This window comes from Halictus rubicundus, unplaced genomic scaffold, assembly GCF_050948215.1.
Source record: "Halictus rubicundus isolate RS-2024b unplaced genomic scaffold, iyHalRubi1_principal scaffold0304, whole genome shotgun sequence".
NCBI lineage: Eukaryota > Metazoa > Arthropoda > Insecta > Hymenoptera > Halictidae > Halictus > Halictus rubicundus.
Window position 1 is genome coordinate 194,009 of NW_027488845.1, and position 24,183 is coordinate 218,191.

At 36.2% G+C, this 24,183-nt stretch overlaps 1 protein-coding gene and 1 long non-coding RNA gene across 2 annotated transcripts in view; both read left to right on the top strand.

Moving 5' to 3' along the window:
- Window positions 1-24,183, top strand: part of LOC143364153 (uncharacterized) — a 218,055-nt gene that overhangs the window by 152,454 nt on the left and 41,418 nt on the right. The window lies entirely within an intron of this gene.
- The window catches only part of LOC143364154 (potassium channel subfamily K member 6-like), a 155,179-nt gene that overhangs the window by 128,048 nt on the left and 2,948 nt on the right, over window positions 1-24,183 (top strand). The window contains exon 3 of the mRNA XM_076804645.1: window positions 18,167-18,372. Within this exon, the coding sequence (XP_076660760.1) occupies window positions 18,167-18,372 (206 nt within the window). The remainder of the gene's footprint in view (window positions 1-18,166; window positions 18,373-24,183) is intronic.

Consider the following 24,183-nt stretch of genomic DNA (forward strand, 5'->3'; position numbering starts at 1 on the left):
ATTGGTTAACTAGAAGTTTCCAGCAGTTTCGGAAAAAGAGTGGTTTCGAGAAAAACATTCTTCAAACGCCTATAGTTATGTTAATATTATGAAGTCAAACAAATCCTTTTGCACACATATCCTGCAACACTTGTACTTGAAAATGAAAAACCAGAATAAGTACTGGCGTTAAGTGACTTGCGATTATATGAGAAAGAAAAAGAAAGGAATCCCTGGTCACGGAAATGTTCGGTGGATGATATGAACTTTGGTGACGGCTTGAACAGTATGTGTTATCTTAAGAGCTCTCTAGCAGCGAGCATAGAAGGTGACACGAAGTCCTTAGATTCAGATCAAGTTGAAGTTTGATGGGTCTTCGGATACGAGCGCAAATCGTAAAAGCTTGAAACAGTACCGCCTAAATCGAACGAAAGATCTTTATACCTGAAGGCTTAGCTACTATTCAGTCTGCCGTCACGACTTTGCTCCTCTGTTCTTGGTTTTATAAGAGAATCTAGAGAGGGAAAATAAGATGAAACGTTAACTTACGATCAATGACAATTTTAGGGCAAATCCTAGTTTACCCAGGGTCTTCAATTTCGGTGCGTTTGACCTGCAAACAGGATTGGCCAGACGTTGCCGAGGCTTACTTCTGACGTCAATCCGTAAATCATGATCTCATTTTCATTGAGAGCTACAGTGGATCCAAGAAGTATTTGAATTTTTCATTTTTATTATTAATTTTATTCTAGTCATGATGTAGTGGACGAGAAACTGAAGGCGCGTTTTTTCTCAAAAAATGCTAGGTATATACATTCTGCGGAAACTCTGAAAAATTTTTTTCGATCACTGAAATTACCATAGATTTAAAGATTAAAGCTTTCTATTTACAACAACACCTTAAAAATTGTTATACGAATCTGTTTTCGGATACGCTTGAATGTGCAGTATTTTTTCATCGGTTATTTTAGAATTTTTGTTGAAAGACAAAAACATAAACAATCTTTGAAGTATGAATTATTTACAAAACGAAAGAGTGAAAATGAAGAAAAATAACATGTTCGTGCTAATCCCGAAATCTTTGTACGACTTCGACAATCGATGGAAATGCGCATCCCTGCGTGCATGGAATGACGCAACACCTTCCTTCAATTCAGCTTTCAACGTTAACCGTTCCGGAACCTACATACATACGTTTGAATAAACACTTTTGCTATTTCAACGTGTACAATATGTAAAAATCATAATAAACCAACCTTATTTTTTCAACTGGTATTTTCTGCCCCTTTTTAATCGAATTTCACATTTTTTATGTACTAGCATTGCGCATAGCTATCATGCCTTATTTTTCACGACCTATGCAGCCGATTCAATGCGCAATATTGAATGTCGGTTTTATTCTCAGTGACGATATAAAAAAATCATATTATCTTGCGCAGCGCTAAAATTTCTCACTATTCCATTTCGAGGAAGAAAAAAAAATCTGAACTAATAAACATTAGTACATTGTTCGCGTAAAACGAAGAAATAGAATACATTCGAGAAAGATTCGAATAGCATTTAAATATACTCAAGACAAATTGTTTTCTGGTGTTTTTGCTTATGAATAACAAAATATATTAATTTACTTCTAACAAATACTGAAAATACGGCACGAGAGAGATACGAGGCTTTTAATACTTCTAACAATTTTTCTAACATTTCTCGCTGTTAAATAGAATTAGATGACTTTCTGTGATATTTTGCAATAAATATTCAACTAATTAGAGAGTTTTGAAAATTTACAAAAACGCGGAACTTAATTCATTTACTTCAATTATTTACTCTTAAGGGCCCCAATAATTTTTAGATCACATCGAACTGAGAAAACAATTTTTTTAGGACAAAAGGACCAAAATAGTAATATACAGTAAACATCGTCTGAACACGTCATGAAAAATATATATTTGTTGTCAAAACTTCTTAGTTCTACCAAAGCGTCATCTACATTAATCCCCTCCTTCATACTTTACTTAAATCATCAGTGGGTGTCTTTCCAATTTTGAACGCCAGCGATGAAGTAAAGGCCGCCCACACACTCTCCGTCTTATCGTCCCTTTTGCTTGTCACAAGTCACAAGTTGCACTGCAAGACGGAAAAAATCAACATCATGGTGATTGCGTTCATGCCGGACAATATTGACGGAACGCACGCTCCAAAACGTACAATTTTGCCACACATAAGCCCCGCTTTGCATTACAACTTATGACTGCGCAAGCAAAAGGGACAACAAGATGGAGCGTGTGTAGCAGCCTTTAATCGTCCTCCTCAAATGAAAATAACAGAACGGTGTTTTTAAATTTGCCCGACATTTTCAGCGGTTCGTATTTCATCCACTCATTTTCGCATAAATGCATAAAATCCGTAGTCTAGTAACAACAAATTCGATGACAAATTAACTCGTCGTGCTCAGTTAAAAGTTCAATGTACAAAAAATTTCAGTGTATATTGTATATGAAAAATTGTCTATCCAAAAACATTTATCCGGTACTATATTCCTGTAAACGATAAACCGCTAGTAAAAACAGTTTTAAAACGGAAATTAAATCAACCCGGGATCCATTACTTAATCCCGGACAAAAAGCATCGAGTAAGTTGAGGGGGGGCGGCGGGGCTGTTTGTTATCCCACAGCCGTTCTCTTCCGTCCCTCTTTGTTCATCAAAACGAAGAATCAATATAAATCACCTGCTCGCAAACAGCTCCATCCGAGCTAGAAATCAAAGCGCATGCAACGGCGTGCCGGGCGCAACGCAGCGCAATGCAGCGCAGCGGCCAGCTAAATAATATCCAACGTGGAGCCAGCCGGTTGCTAGACGATACAGCCGTTGTCCCAGATCGTAATATCGCTTTAATTATGTGCACCGTATTTGCGCCAGGTCGCGTTATTAATTTCAGGTCCTCGTACAGAGAGACTTACCATTACGAGCTCGGAGGTTACGTTGGGGATCTCGACAGGCCTGTGCCATGAAACGACGCCGACGAGCCGGGCAACGAAGAGGGTGGCGCAGGTTAGGGGTTGTTGGCTCCTCTCTCAGAGTACTAGTCGACAGCGTGTGCTGCTGGCCGCATTGCATTCGCCTAACGCGACATACGGCTCATCTTCGAGATGTTATTGCGCAACGAAAGCGCCCCGTCGTCGTCCTGCCGTATGCAAATTATTTCGAGCGGCAAACTAAACAGCTCAAACTGGGACGTAGATGCTACCCGCAAGATAAGTCGGTCCCGTCGACGACGCAAGTCGAGAGAATCCCGTTCGTAAATCATCGTGTACCAGCTCACTGTTACCTCGTGACACATACCGTTACGTTACTGCAAAAATAATTGCGGTTTTATGTCTTGAATTTCAAGGAGGCGAGAGGGGAGGGGCAATACACCTACGAGGTCGAGAAGTGAGCTTACTTTGAGAATTTATTAACCCAACAAATGGTTACATTAAAAAAACATTTGGTACATAAGTTGTGTCGTACTTTCACTTATAAAATACGACATTTTCGTTAAAAAATATCCAATAGAAGTGGAACGGAAACCACGTTTATGAGACAGTTTTTCAAAACGGTAACCATCATATCTCAAAAACTAGACCAATATTTTTAAAATATTTTACAGGAATACTTGACATAATTATCTATTTTTTGTCGTAAGATTTTGTTCCTAAATATCATAGTTTTTTTTTAAATAGAAGACTATCATATTTTTCGCGAAAAAACGACCCCTTTTACGTTGAAATGTCCGCTATTTTGTGAAAAATGGAGAAAACCGAATTTTTCCTTTTTTCATTCGAGTAAGAATAGCGAAGGTATTATACAATGGTTACCACAAACGTCTTCGTGGAATTTAACTCGAAGGAAAATTTAAGCTTTAACTCGAAGGATGGAAACTTTAAATGTTTTATGTTGAGGGAACTATTTTTAAGGTATTACAGGGACGGCAATAAATCTTTATTGAAAATGAGCTATAACATTATTACATTATCAAGGATTAAATTACGCAGCATTTCTTAACTACCTTCGAAACGGCTGTTATGTCTCAGAGCAGGTAATCGAGGATCGCCATAACCATGACAACTCAGATCCCCGATGACAGCCTCAAGAGATCGTATACTGGAATTTGTGGTCAGTTACACATCATACGCGACGAAATTTCGTTTTTGATGTACAGGATGTCCCACATAAATGGGAACACCTAAATACCTTTCGTATTTACAGTCTTATCAGAAAACTTCAGAGGACAAAGTGACACTACTGCAGGGGGCAATATAATGGTGAAGAAAAAAATTTTTTATGTCGTGTTTTTTTAATGAAATAGAATAGTACGATATATTTTTTACGATAGCATGATAGACAATAAAAAACTGAATTTAGTGGATACCACCTTTTTGACCTTGAAATGACCTTGAGCAAGAATAATCACGTTGAAGCGGATGAAATGTAGAAGTTTAAAACTTACGTGTTTCAGCAAAGATTGCGCGTTGTTTACGTCGGGTTGACCTTTACATATCATAGTAAATGTTCGAAGGTCATTGGTAATTGAAACGCTCAAGGTCATTTCAAAGTCAAAAAGGTGGTATCCACTAAATTCAGTTTTTTATTGTCTATCGTGCTATCGTAAAAAAATATACTATTCCATTTAAAAAAACATCGGTGACCTTGAAATTTCATTAGAAAACACGACATCAAAAAAATTTTTCTTCACCATTATATTGCCCCCTGCAATAGTGTCACTTTGTCCTCCGAAGTTTTCTGATAGGACTGTAAATACGAAAGATATTTAGGTGGGACTCCCATTTATGTGGGACACCCTGTATAATTCATTACTAAAATAGCAATATTCACACATCCCAGGACAATCGAGTAACGCAGGAACTTCCCAATCGATATAACTAAACCGCCTTTATGCGTTTGACAGGTAAGTTTTGAAAACGTTAATGAAATGGAACATTTAATAAAACAATTTATTAAACTGTTACGAAACATGCAGTGCAAAAAGCACTGTTTTCGTGAATGTAAAAGAAATGTAAGGCCTCAAACTGGCTGTATAAAAAGTTAATTGCATTTCAATTGACCTTTTTACCGTTTCAATTCCATAGCCACTGACACACAAGTTATGAATACGCTGACCTTTCCGCGTTTATAGCGGATAAAATTTATTAAAAATTGATTAAAGACAAAGTTAATTGCAATTAAATATACTTTTATATTGTTTTTCATTATTTAATTATTTAATATTAAATTTAATATTTAATATTATCTAATATTAAAACGTCCTACTAGATAATACATAGAAAAATATATCAATCTATCCAAAAAAACGGAGTTGACCTCCATATGTTTTCATTAAACATAACGCTTGGACCAGTGAATTCCTCGCCTTAAAACTTCAATTTTTGGCATTTTCTCATCAAGGTGTACAGGATTATATAGTAAAAAGTTAACAATTTCTGGGTTACCAAGGTGAAGTTAAGCCAAATAATCCAATCACGCTTTCTACTGATATTGTACCTTCGATACGAATACAATAAAATACACGCTTTGGAAATGAATTTCGCTGTGCTGACCTTTTGACTTGGAAGGAACGGTGTCGTGTGAAAAGATTGAATTCTTCGCTGTGGCATGAAATATAGATATCCTCTATCGTTCTGCTGTTCATTGTGCAGGCGCAAATTGGTTACGGGTCCAACCAATAGTGGCCAGGTTCTATTATTTTTACCGATGTAATTTCTCCTCGTTTTCCAGACAGTTTGGTTGGTCGTCTCGCGGAAAATGCAGCCGCGGATTGCGGTTACCGTGAAAATAAATAATCCCCGAAGTCTCTTCCGTTTCTCGTTTCGTTCCGCTTCGCGTGTCTCGTGTCTGTTACCTTTTTTATCGTGATACCGTCATCTCGTTACACTGTTCCGGCTTTTCCGTCCTCGTTTCGTGGTTCTGCTGCTTCTATCATCCACGCATCCTTCTACCTGAATGTAATATGGTGTTTTTGAAAATCATCGGATGACAAATCGCGCGCTTGTTTATCGAGCCGTGGCCCAAAAAACAAATCCGGAGAACACGGCGATGACCTGGATGGCCGTTTCGAGGAAGGCGATAATTACACGGGTCTTCATTTTCTAACAACTGATAATAAGTTCATAAAAAAATTAGTTCCAACAAAATTTTAATTTAAATTATTAGTTATTAGTTTGTGGGGTATTATGGTATATTACGTATTTATGCAAATAATCGGCAGTTCACAAACGTAGCGGAAAATGGTTCACGTAGAGTTGAATGGTATTGAAGTGGGTAAGGAGATATAAAATAGCAGAGATTGTCCTCGCTTCGTTTATTACTAATATCGGTAAGCGCGAATGTCAGTGCAGTGCTGGTGTTGTTGTCTCGGAAGCTTACAATCGACTGGCGACTCTCGTTGCAATCTTAAACACGACGGAGTTAGAAAAGGCAAAAAGATAGGGGAGAAAAAGAAAAGAGAATAGAAAAGGAAAAATTGAGAAGACAGTGACAGCGATAGGGACAGCGGAAAAGAGTCATAAACAGACAAAGCTAAGAGGTAGGCGAAGGACCGAGACTAACGAAAACCAGAACCCTCTCGACGTTCTCAAGGATGCATTGGAAATTCGTGAAGGGCCGGTTACCAAACGTGCGACTAGCAGACAGGAAATAGAGAATAATAGCGTGACAGAGTTGGAAAGGAAAGAGAAATTCTTAGAAGAAATATATGCATTGGCGTACGTGGTGATATTGCCACCACAGTATCAAGAAGGGCACATTCTGACGTTAACAGTCTTTTTATTAATTAACATTTGATAATTAACTTTTTCAAAAAATGGAAACCTATTTTGTTGCCTCATTTAATGCATCTTGATATTCTTTACAAGAAAGTGTTAACCTACTTACATGAAAAAATGATTTATTTAAGAGATATGAGAGGTTCAATGTGACGATCATTTACAACTTAACATCCGCAAATATTGGAGAAGTATTTTAGAAGAGAAGAAGAGACGGGAAGACAAATAATGAAGAAGTATCGATTTTTTCACATAAGTAGGTTAACACTTTCTTGTAAAGATTATCAAGATTCGTTAAGTGTTACAACAAGAAATATATGTTTCCATTTTAAAAAAAGTTAATGACCTTTATATATCCTGTACGTGTCCACCTATAAAAAAAACTATTAACATCAGAATGTGCCCCTCTTGATACCATGTAAATCAAGTGGTACATAATATGCGGAGACCTACCCTCTATAATTTCTTTTGAACTCTTTCCACGTAACGCTATTATCATTTGAAAATCTATATGTATAAATGTTCAAATCGCTTGATAATTTTAGTGGTGCTGTAGTTATGCCAGACAGTGTATCTAGCTGTATACGTGTATGCGTACCTAATCCATATGTACTACCATAAATTAAAAGTTTCATGAATAATTCTGTTTCTGAATGAAAATAATAAAACGAATATTGATGTTCTTAACGCGAAAAAAGAGACACGTGGTCCACATTCTTTTAAGCGTGAATAGAAGTGATTCAGACGGTTGTCCTTGCCATTATAACAGATTTTTTAAAATTCTTAAGGAAAGTAATCCGAATGAACTATGAACTTTCGGTTACCACAACGGTTTCGAGAAGGGGTCAAACTTTCAGACCTATGTACTTACTGTATATTATAGAAATGCAGCAACGTCAGGAGCAGTTGTTGCAAACTTTACTCCGTAACATCACATCGTCCTATGCTTTCTACGATGCTCCGGAAGTTTCGGTATCAATACGCTACGTACAGCCTGGTGTAAAGACCTTTAATTGATTTCTCATCGTATGTCGTTACTACCGACTAAATTCCGTTGGCAGAGTTGAAGTTGTGGGGCTAGTACATTAACACTAGATTTACGGGACCCGTCAAAATGACGGGTTCTAATATTTTTAATTAAATATTATTAAGATTCTAAGGATGCATACATAAGAAATTATTTAGAAAATTTATTTCTTTAGGTATATATTATTTTAAAAATATTACTAAAAATGTGGGTAGCACGTTCTTGTTATTTTTATGAAGTAATGCAAAATAGTCGCTTTTAGTGCTCCGTAAACCTAGTGTTAAACTGAATTAGAACTCGTATGTTCCTAAACGAACTGCACGCGCAAACTTATACAACAGTCAAATTCTTTCGACAGTAATCAACTTTAGCATCGTACGATTCCTCTATCTTCTGAGGAATTATAAAAGCATAATTAGTTATCGAACCTACTTGGTTGTCTCACAAGTTTGTTTTGTCTTCGACCACTATGCGCAATACGAATCTAGTATATTATCGAAATAAAATTTCGATAAGCTGAAATAAAATATCAACAAACAGCTACAGTATATAAAGTTTAGATTGTTTTTGGAATAAATATGATTTTTCTCCTTTAAGGTCATGTGAAGGTCAACATATATTTGTATCGTTGAACTCGCCTTTCTATGAGCTGAACGGTGGAAAACCCTATTAAGTTCTTAAAGGAAACAAAATTACTGACAAAAATATCATAATAGACTATATGTCAACCACGTGTTTCTCAATCAGACTATATGCTACTTTGCACCGGTCATTCTCTCTGAATATTTTTTCCCGTATCATGAAAAGCAACCGAGACACATATTTTAACTGCTCAAGTTAGACAAGACACCCTGCGTGCTATACTGCATGTAGTATAGACTGGAGGTGCGTGTGTTTCTGTTGTTATGGGGTCCATTACATTGTACAAAACTGAGACTTGAAATTAGGCACTGGGTTAAACATATTTGATTTCTGCTGCATTTTCACTGTGTACAGCGAATAACATTCTTCTGGAGCATTAATCTGGGATATGTTTAATTGAAATCAACTGTCATTTACCGGGATCGAGTGGAAGTTCAAAAGGCAGGCGTAACGAGACTTTGAGTTTCGCTACACCACGTTCAAGTGAATTCGAACTCGTAAAGCATGAACAAGCATCTCACTTTGTGACGGTGACCATACTTACAAGGGAACATATTCAGATGCGAAAATCCGATTTTGATGGAACTTACGGGAGCTTATAGTTCTTTGAAAAATATTTGACACGTGTTTTTTTTTATCGGCAGACATCCACTTTGAAGGGATACAGTTTTATACATTCTTAAGACACTTTACGTTTCCCCCTCTCTCACCCTAACAACCAATAGAAATATTTGAAAATATTCGTGTTCTTCTGAAATGCTATATATAACCGAGGTAAAACTGATGTGCGGCATTTGCCACCAGCTCTTTTCAGAGCTATCATAAACGACGAGGGAAACTCCAGCTTCGAGGATTCACAGTTTAAAAAGGCTGCAGGTATATTTTAACCGAAGGCCCAACGACTGCAGAAATTCACAGGCGAATTGGCTATAAAAGTCGGTACCCTTACTCCACCGCGGTAATTAGCACCGCGTCACGCTGCTACCTGCGTCACCTTCTTTAGCTACTAATAAAACAATAAACGACACATAACCCAGTGGTATTGTTTAAAATACTATACACGTTTATACTAAATGCTTATATTTCGATGAAACAAGCCAGAATTCCTTCCTACGCACGCCAGGTGCAAGACTATCTTCCATTATGCATAATTATTGTTAAATGGCAAAAACAAAGAAAATCCTGAAACATGTATCCCCTATTTTGGATCAAAGATCACACACCCAAGTTTACATTAAAATGAACTAACAATAAATAAAAGAAACTGCAAAAAAAATCAAATTTTTAATATATTGTTTAAACAAAAAACTTTTGTTAAAATTTTCTTGCGCGACTACATTTCCCATTGAAAAACACACAATTTAAAAAAAAAATTCAAATTTTTTCGACCTCTGGTTTCCGAGATATCTCAAAAAATATGGTTTTGACCCCCAACTTTGAGGGCTGTTTTCACCCCTTCAAAGTGGATGTCTGCCGATAAAAAAAAACACGTGTCAAATATTTTTCAAAGAACTATAAGCTCCCGTAAGTTTCATCAAAATCGGATTTTCGCATCTGAATATGTTCCCTTGTTAGCCAAACAAAAATTCGTCAAAGTTTCGTGGAGACACATTTTTCTAAATCCTGGATATAGTAAGATCAATCGTCTCTTATCAACTCGTATTATTTTTAATTTTTAGATATATGAATTATATTTAACCAGTTAGTAAAATGAAGGAAGGCTAATGCAATGAAGTGACAGGGGGATAGGAAAATTAAAGACTACAGAGGTGAAATAAGTAAGAAGAACAGTTTAGAACAGAGCTGCTCAATATGCCTACACTCCTCGTCAGAAAGATAGCCCAGGTGTGCTATGTTTAATTTCTCAATGACGCATGTAAAGTTTTACGTTTGTGACGTATAATATCAAAACTTTATGAGCTCAGAATATGCGGGTCGTTGAAAATAATTAAAAATATTATAAGGTTTAGTGTGCAACAAAAAAAAAATTGTTTTACTTTAAGAAAGAAATGATAGCACATGTACAATAAGAAAATAATAATGAATATAAATTTTAACTAACAATAATTACTTATCAAGGTATATACTTATTTAATAATGGGTACATCCTCCTTTATTTTCTATTACTTCTATTGTACGATTTGGTATCGATTTATAGAGTTTTTGGATGTAATTTTGACATTCGCGTACAATTGCATTTTTTAATTCTTGTACGTGTTGATACTGCTTTCCATTCGCGTATACGCCGCGAACAAGTTCTGCCCAGCAATTTTCAATAATATTAAGGTCCGGGGAGCGTGCAGGCCACGGCAAAACAGATATATTATTTTCATTAAAATATGATTGGACCAATCTTGATGTGTGTACAGATGCATTATCTTGTTGAAAGATGTAATCAGGTCCAGAGATGCATTCTGCATGATTATTTATTTGTTCTTTGATTAAATTTATGTATTGGACACTATTCATTCTCCCATTGATGAACTTGATACTTGTCGTGCCGAAATAACCGATGACGGCCCAAACCATTACGCTGCCTCCTCCCATTTATCGTCGGATTGCTGACATTGTCCCTTTTCTTATGTCATGAAAATAATATTGGAACCCATCAGGACCATCCAGGTTAAATTTTTTTTCGTCCGAAAATAGTACTCTTTTCCATTTTTTTCCCAATGCACTCTTTCTTTTGCAAAGCGTAAACGTTCTGCTTTGTGTTTCGTTGTTAACGGAGGTTTCTTTTTTAATTTTAGCCTCTTAATATTTTTGCAGGATAGTAGAACTCGACGAACACTCGAAACACTGGCACTAACACTAGATTTTCCATTATTTGCTTCGTTGTTAACTGCGAGTTGGAAGCTACACGCATAATTGCTCGATGACGGCCGACCAGTACTTTTCTTTTTGCCATAATCTTCAACATTTTTTTAAGAAATTGTGTATTACTTTACGACTTCTTTTTATTACTTTCGATATTTTCGCTACTGATAACTGTTGCTGTTTTAGTTCAAGAATTTGCTTTTTTTCAGACTCGTTTAATTTTTTTCCGCGTCCCATACTTACAAATTTATATAATATTGTACTGTAATCTTTACTCGTTGATAGATCATGAAATACTGAGCATTTCTAAACATATTAACAGAGTGTGCTATCATTTCGACCTTAGTATGGAACAGTTTTTCTTTGTTGTATACAAACATCTACGACATTGTGATTTATTTCCAGCAAGCCGCATATTCTGAGCTCATAATATTGTTTTGATATTGTACGTTACAGACGAAAAATTTTACATGCGTCATTGAGAAATTAAAGATAGCACACCTGGGCTATCTTTTTGACGAGGAGTGTATTAGCGGGCAAGTGGGCACGCCGATGCCAGTGGGTACAGCAACGGGCAAAGCTACGGACATGTGACTTACAATTAGCGGAGCGGCAGCTTAGCCGTAGCTGGCCACGTAGCTGTGACAAAGCGTGTGACAAATGCATGCAGCCTTGCCCGCAGAGGCGTGGCTTCGCGTCCGCCGTGCCGTTCTGTGTATGTGCCCAAGCAGAGTCGCCAGATCAAGACTTGTTCTCGCACTCTAATTTCCCCTTCTACCGCGCTATTCCCCACACTTCCGTCGCTGCCCGGTCACTGTCTCTGTCGTGCATACTCCGGTACGAGCAGAGAGAGGGTAAGTTTTTCCCCTCAACTTGTGCTCCTTCCCCTCTTCTGGCGACACTGTCCTCGGGGCAAGAAAACCGCTGCCCGTACGTGCAGACATTGATCAGCTCTGGTTTAGGGACTATTATATGTGTTGTATTTGTGACCAAATACTTTTTGAATTCACTGTACATCTTTAAACAAACGTACCTTTCTTAAGTGGTACTTAAAAATTTATTCCCTATTCTGTGTTTACTAAATACTTAATAAACACAATTATAATTTAAACGTATGTTAATGCGTTCTTGAATACACACCTAATAGAATTCAGCATCAGGGAGAGGGGCATTGTAATAAGACTTCCCCTAAGAAGCATTCGTGAATCGAACTATTTACGGATTTCTAGTTTCATTTTTGCTCTACACATTATTGCTCTTCGACTAATAAAACTCGAGCTGACAATCTGCCGTAGGTTCTAACAAATGGTAACAGATAACGGATACGAAAAGAGTCACACCGTTGTGAACGATAAGGCGGAACGACATTGACGAATAGGCTTCCGTGCAGTTCCGCGAGGTTTTCGCGAGTGCAATTCCATTGGCAATGGACTCGAAACCGCTATCATGCACGGTCCAGAGCAATTCCAATAGGCGATCCATTATCTTAAGCGGCGTCAGACCAATCGATTCGCCACTCTCCTTTTTCTGATTCCGTCCCTCCTCCCTCGTAAGGGCCTCCTTCCGTCGCATTTTCATTTTCGCGAAATGTTAAATGTCATTTATATATACATATATATATTTTTTTCTAAACCGGCTACAATGCGCCGCACAGACAAATTTTTGATTTTTATGAAAAAAAATTGTTTTTGAATAGCCTAATAGTACAATTTTTTTCGGAGATACACGCCTGGGAAATAACCTTTTGTCTTCTGGGAATTCATCAGTTTTCAGAGCAATAGTTATGTAATTACTCCGCCTATAATTGAATACTTAGGGGTCTATAAGTTATATGGGTTATTACAAATAGCTTAAACTATTAACTGGCAAAATAAATTTTTCACAAATGTTGTTTAACAGTAAGTAATATAGACTAACCGGAAGCCACGTTGCGTTGCGCTCATTTTTCATTTATGCAGGAATACAAAAAATCCTTTAAGAGACATCGATGTGACACTAATCATTTTGGCAAGGTGTAATACTGATCTAACTTTGAGACCCTTGGGTGCAATGTAAGTTTAAAAATCAACTTTCAGAATTTCTGAAAAATTTCTGAGAAAATCTGAAATAGTTAATTAGAATTAATTTTTTAAATAAAAAATTTAATAATAATTTTTTTACGTTAAATAAACAAAGTTTTCGTTCACTGGACCACTGTCGCAAAATTGCAACAAAAACGGAAAAACGAAAGAAGAGAAGTGAAGAAAATATATAAAAATAAACTATAATAAATAAATAATAATAAATTAACGATAGATAATAATAAGAGGGACTAACGGCACTCCATTTGAAGGCGTTGCCTAGTTATGCATTTGGATTGTCTCACTGGTCAATAAAAGAAATGATAATCGCTTCTTGAAATCACTGTTGTTACGAGCCAGGGCTATGAGCAGCGCGAGAGGCCGGCGAGGGGATTTTTACCCCGGGAATATGGTTTCAATTGTTAGTTAGGTACGCGGACGCACCCGATGCGAAATCGAGGAGTCACTAGGGAACACGCGGCGAACCCGATACGAAAGGAGGTTGTATAAGAGCGCGGACGCACCTGATGCGAAATCAGGGAGCTGCTAGGATGCGGAAGAACCCAATGCGAAATCGGGGATCCGCCTAGGATGGTATAATTTCGTGGACGCACTCAATGCGAAATCGAGGAGCCACTAGGTTGGAGAAATCTTCGTTGAATCGAATTTAAGTATTAGTAAGCCTCGTAACTTCTATATAATAATTTAATTGATACAATCCGAGCGGTTAGATTGTATCGTGTGGGAACGTTCAATTATTATATTAGGATTTTAGGCAATAATTAAGGGTACGCGAGTTAACAAACAAGACAATTTATTCTGAATTGAAATTACTACAAGTGTTGTTGTTTGTGTCGCGAATGAATATAATAAATGTACAATTAGAGGAATTGTTTACCTATGTTGCACGGTGTTGACGCACTGGCAATGCGGGGTTAGATGGCGATTGTTGAATGCCAAATAGAATATACAGTAAAAATTCTACTGAAGTCACTCTTTTGGTTCTTTTTCAGTGACTTCTGTAGGGAACGTCGGAGGTACTCGCCGGCGTCGCGTTTGAAATACGATGTTGTACGGAGGTGCTGACAGCGAAACTCGAGAACCGTCGCGGTCACCACATTGTCGGGTATATCGGTGTGAGACCCGAAGACCACTACTAATCCAATTACAAAACTTCTTTATTTTTCGTTATATTTTTATGAAACTTTTACCAACATATTCGTGGCATTTTTCTGATTAAAATGATACCAAATATGATATAATTCCGATGTTATTTACTTGTGTAACAAGCGATAAAAGTTTCGAACGCAGAGGAGGACAGCGTATGGGAAAGAAAGAGACGCAGAGAGTCGAAGCGTTCGGAAAAGATCAAAGACTGGCGTGAGCGCAGGCTTTTAAATGAAAAATTTAACTTTTTTATTATTAATTATTTTTTTATGAGACTCACACCAGGATGTTCGTGGCATTTTTGTAATGAAAATGAAACCAAATATGACATAATTCCGATAATATTTACCTGTATAATGAACGATGAAAGTTACTTTCCATAACAATTACATTGACGGAAAATTAGTGTAAATGTGATCCAAATTATATCGCGTTTGGTATCATTTTAACCAGAATAATGCCACAAATATATTGGTGAAATTCTCATAAAAAAATAATTAATAATAAAAAAGTTAAATTTTTCATTTAAAAGCCTGCGCTCACGCCAGTCTTTGATCTTTTCCGAACGCTTCGACTCTCTGCGTCTCTTTCTTTCCCATACGCTGTCCTCCTCTGCGTTCGAAACTTTCATCGCTTGTTACACAAGTAAATAACATCGGAATTATATAATATTTGGTATCATTTTAATCAGAAAAATGCCACGAATATGTTGGTAAAAGTTTCATAAAAAAATAATGAAAAATAAAGAAGTTTTGTAATTGGATTAGTAGTGGTCTTCGGGTCTCACACCGATATACCCGACAATGTGGTGACCGCGACACGACGGTTCTTGAGTGGTATGAGGTGTTCGAGTGTCATAAGTAGGGAACGTCGGCAGTGACTTCAGTAGAATTTTTACTGTATACCGAACTAACGGAATCTATAAGGTTATGAATTGATTCGAAAGGGACTTTAACCCGATCTCACTAGACTTGACGCGACGTGACTGCACGAGTACTGAACCGCGTCTGAATCTTGACTGAACCGCTTCTCGACTAACCGAAGAGGATGAAAATGAACGGGTTTATATACCTTGAAAATGAAAGGGGTACTCTGTTTAAGATTTAATGTCACGTAGGGTCACAGTCACATTTTTTGTCGTTTCTAATGAAAAGCAGGCCTCAGTTAGATTTTCGTTGAAAGGGGTTAATGAAGGTTATCCGGGCTATTTCCTATCAGAATATTGATTAACGGATGCCAGAAGGGAGTGTTTAGAGATTTTGGTATAAAGAAGGCATACAGTATCTTTCGTTAATAAAAGGGGCCTGTTGGGACGCTTTTCGTTCTCAGAAAAGAGATTAGAAATTCTAATCGAAATAAACGTGGAGAACGTCTCCATACGTAACACTGTAATAATGATCGTTGTTTCAGTGATAAGTAACTTTTTGTAATTAATATTTGTTGTTAATTTATTATCACTCATTTCTTACAATTTATTTTTATATATTAAAGATAATTACTTTTTATCTAACGGTTTTGTCATTCTCTTCCCTCCACTTTCCTCCCGTTGTTCCTTCCATGTTCATTGATCCCTCAAAATCAAATCAGATTCTGATAGTATATTTAATTTGCATTTTTGGTCATAAATATCATTGTCATTATTAGACCAAAAACGCGTGACCAAGAACGCAGTAGAATAAAAGTATTGAAAAGTTTTTTTATAAATTCATATACAGGATGTCTCACCTAACTCGAACATCTAAAGTATCTCGCTTGTTTTTTATGACAGAAAAAATTGCAGAGGAAAACATTAGTTGGTTCAGAGGGGCAAATATTATAGTAGGCAAAAAAAACTGTTGAAGGTTATATTTTTTGAGATTTCAAGGTCATCGATGTTTTTTTAAATGGAATTATATATTTTTATTATCGCTATATGATAGCCAAGGTCAAGACGAATTCAACGACCTGTAATATTATCACCTCCGCGTGACCTTGAGTTTGTTATCACCAACGATTCTACACCACACATTTACACTCCATAGACGCTGGTGTACAACTTGTCGAAGTCATTTCGGGTTTTCAATGCACCAATAATGCATATTATGTGTATTCAGTTATCCATGGTTAGAAAAAGTAGCTTCGTCAGTAAAGAGAACGTCATAAAAGAAATGTTCATTTCTTTGTATTTGCTGCAATGCCCATGTACAAAAAGCAACACGATTCTCAAAGTCATTGCCACCAAGCTCCTGATGTAAGGAAATATGGTATGGATGAAAATGACGTTGCAATATTCGGGACACACTTGCTTTGCAAATGCCTAAGAACGTCCAATTTTTCGACAACTTGTAGTAGGATCAATATTGACTGTAGCCAATACAAAAGTTTCGGCATCTTCTCCAGTTTCAGGCTTTGCTCGTCTTCTGTTTAGTGATTTAACACTCCCTTTTCTACAAAACAATTGACCTATGCGGTCAAAACTTTGTCGAGGACGATGATTTCTCTCAGGGTATTTTTCTGCGTACAGTTGAGATGATTGTACTGAGTTACTTTTAGCCTCACCCATAAACTAAAATCATCTCTATCTTTTCTGCATCACTGTACACTATCGTTTCAGAGAAGTAACGTTATCTTTCACAATCAAATAAATCCCGAAGAATTTCTTAAACGTACTGATATCAGTCATCATAAGGAGAAGACTTTGTATCAGTGTTTACAATTTATTGTAAGCGTGTTTACAGTCAATAGTCAAAGTTCAAGAACATTTCGTGAAACCCTAGGGAACATGTCATCGTTGTTTCACTATTTAGGTCAAGTGTCCTACTTTTATGAATTTTGCGTACTCGACGTCACGTGAAGGTCATAATATTACAGGTCGTTGGATTCGTCTTGACCTCGGATATCATATAGCGATACTAAAAATATATCATTCCATTGAAAAAAAACTTCGATGATCTTGAAATCTCAAAAAATATAACCTTGAACACATTTTGTTGCTTATCGTAATATTTGTCCCCCTGAACCAACTAATGTTTTCCGTTGACATTTTTTTCTATCATAAAAAACAAGCGAGATATTTTAGATGCTCGAGTTATGTAAGACACCCTGTATAAAAACGTGCATGAACTTTTCAATCTGTATAGTTTACACTTTACTAAGTTTCAATTTATAATATTTTCGAGAAAAACCGTGTCTTCAGTTTTCCACCCACTACATCATGCACCACATCTGAAAAAAATGATTGATGGGTTATGAAAGCGTCAGCATTATCCACGGTTTATTGTTATACGATTTCTTTTTACGAAAATATAATAGTTTAAATATCGACAACTTATCGAAAATTGGAAATTTACTATTCAATTATGCCTTCTGGTACCGCTGTACTTTGAAACTGAAAAAAACGCTTTAAGAATTTAGACCTGAAGTATCTCTTTTAAAAAATTCAACGCTTGAAAGGCTACCAGATAATTGATATTTTAAGGGTTAAATACGTGAAAGGCGTTTCGACTCTTTAATAAACTGATGAAGTTTATTGAAAACTTAAAAAGTTTCACTTTGGAAGCTACTCAAGCTTCACTTGAATAAAAACACACTTTCCATTCAGTGTGTACTTACTTGGGAAACTTAACGTAATTTCGGCAATACTTACCCTATCTAAATACTTAATGATCTTTCTCCAGGTTGCGGTAGCATAACGCCGAAATCCACGTGGGGTAAAATCGCGACCATGGGTTACGCCAGCCTCGGGATCCCGTTGACTGTGGTTTACCTATCGAGCGCCGGAGGTCTGTTATCCAGATGTGCCAGAGGTGTCTTTACACGTGCTCTTTGCTGCTGCCTTTGTTCGAATTGCGGCTATTGTTGCTACGATGAAAGAAGAATGGAGGTGAGCGAAGAAACATTAATTGATAGAATATTTCTCGTAAAATGTCAAATGAAACACATCTATAGTACAGGTACAATTAACTATTACATTGTCCCGAATCTAAACTCTGGAAGTTCCATATTATTCGAATTCAAACGAGCATTGATTAAAGATTTTTTACTTTTCATACATATACAATACATATATTGCTCTTTGCTTTGTTGCTCTCTTCCAATTAACAATGTCTTGATAGGTGGAAGTCATTTGTATCCCAAATAGATACAGATTTTGCATGAACTCTGCACTCGTACAGGAACGAAAGGACAAGGAAATATATTTGCTGTTTATAAATGAATATATTACAATTTAAAGATTATTAGAAATTATTGGAAGTTTTAGTAAAACAATGTGATAACCTATTAATTTTAGAGGAATTCAACACGATCGTGAAAAAAAAGAAAATAGTGGAGAGTCTTGCACACGTAAATTCCTTAGGCATATGTATATACAGTCAGTCAAAAAAGTCTCCGTACACCGTACAAGAATTTATTTAAAGTTGCATAATTTTAAAGGAAATGGTAATAAATAAATAATTCTTTCGTTGTTATATTCAGAAATATAACATTAATTATTAGTGCAAACAAAAAGATGTTACATGGATTTGTTAACAAATAAACGAACTAAAATGACGAGCATAACAAAAATGAGGTCAAAAAAGTCTCCGTACAGAGACTGTGAGCGTGTAAATTTATTTCCTTTGTTAACGGTTCAGCTGAATGTTTACAAATAACTCTCAAGGAAACACTCTATGGTCAAGTATAATTTAGTTGCTTGACTGTTAGCAAGAATAAAAGACGTTTTCGCGAAAAAATTTCTCCGAAATGGAAGTACCACTTGCGACCAGAGATTTAATTATAAAATTAAGAGAAGATTCATTATCCATTAGAAAAATAGGTCAAATAGTAAAAAGGACACATTCTTCGGTACAATATATTCTTGAGAAATACGCAAAAACTAAATCTATTCAAAGTTTACAACGTACAGGTCGACCACAAAAATTAGATACTAATCATAAACGTGCAATCCTACGAACAATTCGTTGTGATCCACAAACGAGTGCACCAATATTGGCCAGTATGATAGAAAATGACTATAATATAAAAGTAGTGCCTGAAACTATTCGAAATGTTATGAGAAAAGCTGGATACAATAGTCGTACAGCCAGGAGAACACCGTTCGTAAGTAAAGTTAATAAAAGAAAACGTTTTGAATTTGCGAAGGCACACGTTAATAAGGATCAAAGCTTTTCGAATAATGTTATATTTAGTGATGAATGTAAATTCACTATTTTTACTTTGGAGGGAAATGTTAAAGTGTGGAGAAAACCAAATGAACAGATGAAACTCAAAAAACTCCCATCGTTTAAATAAGGAGGCGCCAGCCCAGATAGCACAGAGACGTCTTAAAGACGTCTTAAAGACGTCTGTCGATGGACATTCAGACGTCTTAAAGACGTCTTGAATGTCCTACGAACGTCTTCCGAACGTCTTGTGAACGTCTCTGGAACGTCTTTGTTATAAAACTGTACGTCTTAAAGACGTCTTTAAAACGTCTGTTAGACGTCTTTAAGACGTCTGTTAGACGTCTTTAAGACGTCTGTTAGACGCCTTTAAAACGTCTGTTAGACGTCTTTAAGACGTCTTTAAAACGTCTGTCAGACGCCTTTAAAACGTCTGTTAGACGTCTTTAAGACGTCTTTAAAACGTCTGTCAGACGTCTTTAAAACGTCTGTCAGACGCCTTTAAAACGTCTGTTAGACGTCTTTAAAACGTCTGTCAGACGTCTTTAAGACGTCTCGAAACAGAGGTCTTTAAGACGTTCATAAATTTTAGTAAAATGCAATTAAAGAGGGATTAAATAGGGATTAATTAGGGATTGGGAGAGAAAAATTTTTAAAGAAAAACGAGTTCAAAGTATATTCATTTTATTATCAAGCTCAAACAAATAATACTACATAAAGTTAAACTTAAAATTAAACACACTTAAACAAATAATACTATTTAAAGATAAACTTAAAATTAACATTAAACAAATTAAACGAATAATACAACATAAACTTAATATCAATCAATTAGTTTATTTGATCCCCTCAGGGTTACAAATTCATACCCTTCCCCTCACTTAAACCTAAATCGCTCTTAACCTAATTACATCTAACGCCGCACCCTACTCGCCAGAACATAAACTTAATATTAAATAAGTTAAAGTTAAACTTAAAAGTAAAATTAAAACTAAAATTAAAATTAAAATTAAAATTAAAATTAAATTTAAATTGTACATTTATGGTGTATAATAGTTGTAACTTACCGAAAGTGCTATTTTTAAAAATTTTTACTTTATATTTGGACCATAAATTGCTACTGGCCTCCATTTTTTTAAGGGCTGTGATTAAACGTGCCCTTTGGTACGGTGGCCAATAACAATTCTCGCCCTCTAACCACCTGGACGGAACAGCCTCTACGCTGCCATCCTCTATAAATTGTACCACTGTCCACGTTTTCATCTCCATTCTGTAGTTGCCTAGAATTGGAAAATACAGTCAAAATTTGTGTAGCATGACTGAATACAGTGAAATCTCGTTGTATAACAGTGCCAACTTTACGTTTCCAACGAAGAAGCTCGAGAGCCGTTGCGGCCACAACATTGTCCGATTTCGTATTCGTGTAGGTAAAAATAACGGCGGTACATACAACGAGATTTCACTGTATTGTAGTTCACAGGATTATATAAAAAAAAATATATAGCGAAAAAGCGTAAGAGAAAACACTAATGGTAACAAATAATAGCAATAAAAATACTTACTTGTCTATGTGGATCTCGGGTGAAATAAATGAGACTAAATGAGGCTCGTTGATATGTATGGTTCGTTATTTGTACGGATCGTCGACCGTCCTGTTCCAGCGTACGCGAGCGAATGTTCGTCGTTTGCATTCGTTTGTCCGAACTTTTGTCTCGCCATTCGATTATTTTACAAACGACGATCGACCTCGGAACCGATCTTCGCGTGTTTCGTTTCCCGAGGATGGTCGCCGCCGCGCATACTATGTATCTGGTGGTTCGTCGGTGTGCTCGTTGCACAGGCCGCCACATCGAATTAAAGGACTCGAGCGCGTATAATTCCATAACGCTATTTCCGAGCGCTTCAAGTACCTACAACTCGAAACTTCAAACTGTTATATCTCATCATGGAAGTATCTGACAAAAAAATGTTTCCGACAAAATTGACTTGTTTTTTCCTGTAGAATCTAAATATGTAACGTTTTATAGGGGGTTCCATTTAAAATTATAAATGTACCTCCCCTCCCTCGTTAAAAGGGAAGGGAGGCCACTTCACGTTTATGTAGTCAGAAAGCCCCTTCAGTTCCATGCAATTTAAGACTAAGAACTTTAAAATCGATGGCATAGTTTTCGAGATATTGAGTTGTTCAGAGTTATGTGGGCCACCCTGTATATGGCAGTTGTTGCATGAATAAGGATGCTCCTTACCGATTTTGAAAACAATTTATATAAATATATTGTAACTCAATATTTTGAACAATTTTTGTGTGCCTATACACTATGCATGTTACCGCATTTTTTCCGTATATGTTACCGCATTTTCCAACGACGACGTCGCTGACCAGGATTTCTTGCAGTAGTATATATACAGTAATAAAGTTTTTCGCAAATATCTCTAAAACTGACCTTTATACATAACATTTAACAATCATCGAAATCGGTGAAGTGTAACTTACTGTACATATATACACTTACTACAATTAAATCTGTCCTAGCCAATTGTAACATTATATTGCAGTTGTGCTATATATACATGTATAAAGCCAGTCAAATTGTGGGACGATAGGGCTACCGGCGAACTACCCACATAAAAAAAAAACAGCAACGTGCCAGGGGGTAACACCTCAATGGGTGGTAATGGAAGATTACCCATTATATTTGTATCAGGGAGCAAAATGGTACTGAGAATAACAGTTTCCAACTCTTATATTGATCGGTTCTGTTTAAAACAGTTATGAAGAACCGAAATATTTAGTCTTGAAAAAGACATCGATGTCTTAAAGATTTTTAATAAGACCTCTGAAATGAAACGTCTCGAAAAAGACGTTTTATTTTAGACGTAAAAATGACGACTCCAAAAAGACGTCTTAAAGACGTCTGAAATAAGACGTCGTTTTTACGTCTGAAATAAGACGTCGTTTTTACGTCTGAAATAAGACGTCGTTTTTACGTCTGAAACGAGACGTCTTAAAGACGTCTTTTTCGGGACGTCGTTTTTACGTCTGAAACGAGACGTCTTAAAGACGTCTTTTTCGGGACGTCGTTTTTACGTCTGAAACGAGACGTCTTAAAGACGTCTTTTTCGGGACGTCGTTTTTACGTCTGAAATAAGACGCCTTAAAGACGCCTTTTCCAGACGTAAGACTTTCAGACGTAAAATGGACGTAAAACAGACGTCTTTAAGACGTCGCGTGCTATCTGGGAGCGTGATGGTGTGGGGGTGTATGAGTGTAGCAGGGGTGGGAAATTTAGTCTTTATAGACGGTATAATGGATCAGCATAAATATTTGAACATTTTGAAAGAAAATTTAAAAAACAGTGCCAGAAAATTACATCTTGAAGAGTCGTTTATCTTCCAGCAGGATAACGACCCTAAGCACATGGCTAAGAAAGTAAAGGAATGGGTATTATACAATGTCCCGAAACAGCTGCATACACCTCCACAATCTCCCGACATTAATGCAATCGAACATTTGTGGGGAGAAATAAAAAGAAATTTGAAAAAATACACAATAAAAAACAAGGAAGACCTAAAATCTAATATATTGTTGGAATGGGAAAATATTCAGCCAAGTACAATACAAAAATTAGTTCAAACAATGCCAAAGAGGATGCAAGAAATTATAAAATTAAAAGGCGGTCCAACTGATCACTAATTAACAAATTATGAATAATAGTGTTACATGTACAGAGACTTTTTTGACCTCGTTTTCGTTGAGTTTTACTTTTTCCTTTGTTTATTTGTTAACAAATAAATGTAATATAGCTTTTGTTGCACTGTTAATAAATGTTATGTTTAGTGAACATAATAACGCAAGAATTATTTATTTATTACCATTTCCTTTAAAATTGTGCAACATTAAATAAATTCTTGTACGGTGTACGGAGACTTTTTTGACTGACTCTAGGTACTGATGCATGAAAAGATGTATGATGTTCAATCCTCATGAGACCGAAAAGCGATACATTTCTCTTGCACGGTAAAATATGAATATCTTCACTATTATACAGAGTGAATGTAAACTGTGGTACAGCAGGAAAGTGGAGTTATATTTCTCAGAGGAACAATAACTGATAAGTAGAGCAAATGAGAGATTAAATATTTTAAAATACATGAAATACAACACTTATTATTTACGTAATGTTAAAAAGGCACCTACATCATATTCATACATATATTATTTTGATCAATATACATATATACAGGGTCCCCCCGTTAAGTTATGTCACCATTTTTTAGGCATTTCCGATAGTGCAATTAAAAAATGGTTTTAGACAAAAGTTTGTCAATACTTGGCGAGTTACACGTCCGCATATTCTTAAATCTAAAAAAATACTCTTTACGTAAAAAAGTAAAGGTCACCTTGACTTTTTTAAATGGCACCACATGTTTTGGACATAATAGAATTGTTGCTGACGTCGAGATGAATTCAACAGTGTTTTATACTATGACCTTGAAATGACCTCAAACTCGAAAATTTTGTGCTAACCTAA